The sequence below is a fragment of the Saccostrea cucullata genome, unplaced genomic scaffold (genome assembly GCF_032062105.1).
Source record: "Saccostrea cucullata isolate Sc308-1 unplaced genomic scaffold, CSIRO_AGI_Scuc_v1 ctg18909, whole genome shotgun sequence".
In the NCBI taxonomy this organism is placed as follows: Eukaryota; Metazoa; Mollusca; class Bivalvia; order Ostreida; family Ostreidae; genus Saccostrea; species Saccostrea cuccullata.
In genome coordinates, this window is record NW_026939125.1 from 1 (window position 1) to 6199 (window position 6199).

Sequence of the window (6199 nt, forward strand, 5' to 3'; positions counted from 1 at the left end):
TGTAACAATTACTAGCCCTCTAATTGGTCGTGGTTCATCATTTTAAAAATCATACTAAGTTATGTTGCACTAGACCTTAAAGATGAACATAAACATTTATTTTTTTTTCTACACTGGACTAGAAATAGATCAAGAATTTCCAACAACTGATATGATTTAGCAACCCTCGAACTACAATGTTCACTTGCCTTAATGCTCGGGGAATACTTCTCTTGGGTAGCTTAATTTTACATATTGTCCTCAAAACAGCAATCATTGTATGATATTATTTAACTTTTAATATGAAGAAGCATGATAAGAAGGGTAATAGGTAAAATGTCTTCGGAATTGCCGTCAAAAATTTATCTTAATAATAGAAGTAATTAAACAAAAATCCGTGTTATAAAGATCATAAGTCATAAACAAAAATATCCTCCAACTTTCATAACATATTTGAACATTATTTCATGAATAAAGAAAAACCTGTAATCAATTTCTGCAAAACGAATTAATCAGAATTAAGCACTATGCTATTTTACGAAATCAAGTGCATAAAACGTCATTTGAATTGCCATTTTGAGCTAAATAACACATTTTGAATTTAAACGACTAAATTTTCCGATTTAAAGTGATCATATTAGTGTTCTTTTGGAATGTTACATAGATGTACTTCGCTCAATAAGGTATTCACAAATTCTTTCTCCTATGTACACGACATTAAGAAATAATTTGAAAAAAGGTAATATCCGCCATTTGAATCGCCATTTTGACTTCTAACTTTCAGCTGCACCATCATTCAATTGTAGAATAGTGAGATGTAGTGGAAAAATTACACAAATCTGCAGTGTATGGATGTTTGCAAACGTAAAATCCTCAACAAAGAAAAATAAAGAAACAATAGACAAATAAATCAGAGAAAATTCGAATTAAGTGTAGAAACGACTAAATTTTCTGAGTTAAACTAGTAATATTAGCATTCTATTATATTTTCTATAGTTTTATCACTATCAGTTAGACATTCACTCATTACTTCTCCATTTTGAACGACATTAAAAGAAAATTAGAAAAATTTGATGTCCGCCATTTTGAATCGCCATTTTGACCTCCTTAAGGCCATTTTCATGAAGGCCAGCATATTTTTTCGGATTCAGCATACTCGAAATAGGTTAAAATACTATGCTGGACCAAATAATAATTATTTGCCGTTAGAAGTTATTTCTAGCCTTCTTTTTAAAAATCAGGACCAGACTATATAGAAAGTGATTCTTTACACATTCAGGAAAACAAACACCTGACTGATGATGATCTGTTTTTTATTGAATAGGTCATTAGTCTTGTTCATGTAGATGCTCAAATGCTTTCATAAATCTTATCTGAAACTAACCATCATTTTCTTCATGGGAAAATAATATAGTTTTAGATAATCAATTCTACAATAATATATAAAAAATACAAATACAGGTTTTAATGATGAGGAGTGTGAGAGACAGAAGACAGTGATGATAGAACGACTCGGTGAACTTGAGAATGAGGCGTACCAGCTAGTGGGGCACCAGTTTTCTCTGACTTCAACTGAAGATCTGTCACAGGTTAGTAATAATATGTAACCTTTCCCTAAATGTCAATCCTGATCAGGGTCATATTAAGTTTAATTAAAAAATTCTCATCTCTATTCACCTGAGTAAGACTATCTTATAAATCACTCTGACAGGTACTATTTATAGAACTATATCTCTTTGACAGGTTCTATTTATAGAAATATATCTCTTTGACAGGTGCTCTTTATAGAACTACAGCTCCCTGTTAATGGTGACCCCAGCAGTCTAGGACAGCCTACCAGACCCAACAGACGAGCCCCCACAGGACGTAGAGGGCGCCAGAAGACCCAGTTTTCTACCAGTAAGGACGTCCTGGAAAAACTGCGCCCCTACCACCCGCTTGCTGGGATCCTCCTGGAGTGGCGCCGGATCAGTGGGGCCCTGACCAAGGTGGTGTTTGCCCTGCAGAAGGAGAAAGTGTACGTGGAGAGGTTAAAGATGTACAGGATATGTACAGATGTCCAGTACTTCTCAGCCACAGGACGGGTCAGTCTGTCTGAACCTAACCTACAGAATGTTCCAAAAGATTTCCAGATCTCTGCCTCAGGTCTGTGTACCAGTCTAAGTGAGCCATTGATCTCTCTGAATAAATTGTCAGAAATGAGACTGTATGGGATAAAGTTTTAAATTGATGCAATTAAGTTTTTTGATTGTCATTTTAAGATGGTATAAAGATCTTTATGTATTCTGATGTGTTGGGATTGTACAAATAAACCTTTGTATATTTAACAGTTCCAAAAACCACTGACCAACAGATGGAGTGTGCTAGTCCTCTAGGCAGGACCCGTAACTCTGTAAGGAACCAAACCAAAGTTCTTCAGATGACAACTGATCTTTCATTCAACGTCAGCATGAGACATGCCTTCATCCCTTTTCCAGGTAACATTAATTTGTTTTTATTAAATTATATATTTTCATATTTTATGTACAGAAAATACTGTAGATCCAATATTATTTACGGTAGATATTTTGATTTTATCATTTTAAAAGATCTATAAAAACCCAAAAATACAAGTTGATTTACTGTGAGTTCAGGAGGATTACTTTGAGTTAACTGCATGAATTTCTTTAGATGTGCACTTCTGAATACATAAAATGGATATTATGATTTAAAAATGTGGCCCATTCTCTCTTGGCAAATCATAAATTATATATGTGCGCATGCATTTTTAATGTAGGGGGAGTTTTGTTAGCAGCTGACTACTCTCAGTTGGAGTTACGCATGATTGCACATCTATCCCAAGATGCCAAGCTGATACAGATCCTGAACGGTAATGGGGATGTTTTCAAACTGATCACGGCTCAGTGGAAGTCAATCAGCGTGGAGGAGGTCACTCCAGAGGAGAGACAGCAAGCTAAACAGGTGAGAGGTCACAGGGTAAAAAGGTCAGAGAGACAGCAGGCTAAACAGGTAAGGGGTCATGGGGTCAAGAGGTCAGAGAAAGCAGGCTTAACAGGTTAGGGGTCACGGGGTCAAAAGGTCATTTTAAAGAGATGAGGGTCATGGGGTCAAAAGGTCAGAGAGACAGCAAGCTAACAGGTTAGGGGTCATGGTTTCAAAAGGTTATTCTAAACAGGTGAGAGGTCATGGGGTCAAAAAGATACTCTTAACAGGTAAAAGTCACAGGGTTAGTAATTTAATCTAAACAGGTTAGGGGTCATGGGGTCAGATTAGTAATCTTCACATGTGAGAGAATGTTTGGGGTCAAAAGGTCAATCTAAACAGGGAATGTAAGCTAAATCAGGTCTCTTGTAGTGTATGAATATAATTTGCTGCTGAAAAAATGGCCCCCTCCCCATCTATTGTATTATTGTCTTCATTTAGATCTGCTATGGTAAAATATATGATATTGTTTGTATACAGAACTGCTAAGGTATGGTCAATGATACTATTATCTTAACAAGAATTTGCTCAAATTGGTACAATCTGTAGTATTGTTGTCTTTATACAGATTTGCTATGATATGATCTTTGGCATTATTGTCTTTATACAGATTTGCTATGGTATGATCTATGGTATTGTTGTCTTTATACAGATTTGCTATGGTATGATCTATGGTTTTGATGTCTTTATACACTTTATACAGATTTGCTATGGTATGATCTATGGAATTGTTGTCTTTATACAGATTTACTATGGTATGATCTATGGTATTGTTGTCTTTATACAGATTTACTATGGTATGATCTATGGTATTGTTGTCTTTATACTGATTTGCTATGGTATGATCTATGGAATTGTTGTCTTTATACAGATTTACTATGGTATGATCTATGGTATTGTTGTCTTTATACAGATTTACTATGGTATGTTCTATGGTATTGTTGTCTTTATACTGATTTGCTATGGTATGATCTATGGTATTGTTGTCTTTATACAGATTTGCTATAGAATGATCTATGGTATTGTTGTCTTTAAATAAGATTTGCTATGGTATGATCTATGGTTTTTATGTCTTTATACATTTTATACAGATTTGCTATAGTATGACCTATGGTATTGTTGTCTTTATACAGATTTGCTATGGTATGATCTATGGTATTGTTGTCTTTATACAGATTTGCTATGGTATGATCTATGGTTTTGATGTCTTTATACACTTTATACAGATTTGCTATGGTATGATCTATGGAATTGTTGTCTTTATACAGATTTACTATGGTATGATCTATGGTATTGTTGTCTTTATACAGATTTACTATGGTATGATCTATGGTATTGTTGTCTTTATACTGATTTGCTATGGTATGATCTATGGAATTGTTGTCTTTATACAGATTTACTATGGTATGATCTATGGTATTGTTGTCTTTATACAGATTTACTATGGTATGATCTATGGTATTGTTGTCTTTATACTGATTTGCTATGGTATGATCTATGGTATTGTTGTCTTTATACAGATTTGCTATAGAATGATCTATGGTATTGTTGTCTTTAAATAAGATTTGCTATGGTATGATCTATGGATTTTATGTCTTTATACATTTTATACAGATTTGCTATAGTATGACCTATGGTATTGTTGTCTTTATACAGATTTGCTATGGTATGATCTATGGTATTGTTGTCTTTATACAGATTTGCTATGGTATGATCTATGGTATTCATGTCTTTATACAGATTTGCTATGGTATGATCTATGGTATTGGTGCCAAGGCACTGGGTGAGACATTGGGAGTGGATGAAAATGATGCAGCAGTTTTTATGCAGACCTTCAAGTCCAAATACCCTGGTATGATCATATTGATGTTAACTGTTGAGATTGAAAAAATTAAAAGCAATGTATAATGTGACATACTAATTATGTTTTAGGAATGAGACGATACCTTAAGAACACCGTGGATAAATGTATCAAGGACAAGTTTGTGGAAACTATCAGCGGGCGACGACGGTATCTACCATCCATCTCAAACACAAACCCCTATGTCAGGGCTCATGTAAGTAACACAAACACCTATGTCAGGGCCTATTATTTAAGTAACACATATTATTGTCTGGGCCTATGTTAGTAACACAGCCCCTTATGCAATACAATGTACCTCTTATCAAGGTCTTATTACATAATCCTTTCTCCTCCCAGGCAGAGAGACAGGCTGTTAACACCACAGTTCAGGGGTCAGCTGCTGACCTTGTCAAGGTCGCCATGAACAGAATTGATCAGAGACTCTCAGAAATATTTCCTATCTCACAGAAATCACTCTCACACAGGGAACAAGGCAAGTTTATATATCTTCAATGTATATTTATTAAAAACCTGAAAAATTATTGAGTAAGATTTTACTGGTATTTGTTTGAAATAAGATGACCAACAGGACTGGTGCTTAGGCTCTCATATTACATGTGTTCATTCCTTATGATAAAACCTTTCAGTTGGTAATGTGACCTTGAACTGTATTTGTAAAATTAAACTTGACCATAAGCTGCTAAGCAAGGGAATCAGTGACCATAAGCTGCTACACAATAGATTCAGTGCTTCACTAACACCTCTATGTAAACTTGATTTAGTAGATTATCAATTCAAAGCAACTGATAACCAAGTTTTAGTACTTATCATATTTTGTTGGATTTAGGTCCTACTGTTGATTTATCTGATGACAGATGTTGTTTAGTTCTACAACTTCATGATGAACTGATTTATGACGTGACAGAGACCTGTCTGAGACAAGCAGCCAAGGTCATCAAACAGGAAATGGAGTCAGCCATGACCTTGTCTGTTAAAATGCCAGTCAAGGTCAAAAGTGGGTTGTCATGGGCAACAATGCAAGATCTAGAGGTGTGAAGTGGGTCGTCATGGGCGACAAAGCAAGATCTAGAGGTGTGAATAATGAACTTTATATGAAAAAATGTCACTTGGAGTCCATGACACATCATTGTACAGACATTGTGGACTCTAAAAATGCTGTGAAGAAAAATTTCTGACATTTTATGTTTGAAATAATTTGATAACAAAACGGGTCTATATTCTGTGATATATGTGTTCTTCTTATTAAGGAAAAGTTGTTATTTCTTTTAAAGTTTTTATGATTTGAATTAGCACCCTGAATCAAATTAGATTATTTATTTTTGAATGGATGTCTTAAATTTATATTATACTAACAAATATATATTATACAGTCTC

General features: G+C 34.6%; 1 protein-coding gene across 1 annotated transcript; it reads left to right on the top strand.

The window, feature by feature from the left end:
- Nucleotides 1-1440: 1440 nt before the first annotated feature.
- Nucleotides 1441-5860, top strand: LOC134252307 (DNA polymerase theta-like; the record flags this gene model as incomplete). Its single annotated transcript, XM_062734748.1, has 8 exons — nucleotides 1441-1568; nucleotides 1755-2124; nucleotides 2310-2456; nucleotides 2756-2940; nucleotides 4702-4813; nucleotides 4894-5018; nucleotides 5162-5297; nucleotides 5652-5860. Coding segments are annotated over 8 exons (1412 nt in total), but the record flags the coding sequence as incomplete, so codon positions are not given.
- Nucleotides 5861-6199: the final 339 nt, after the last annotated feature.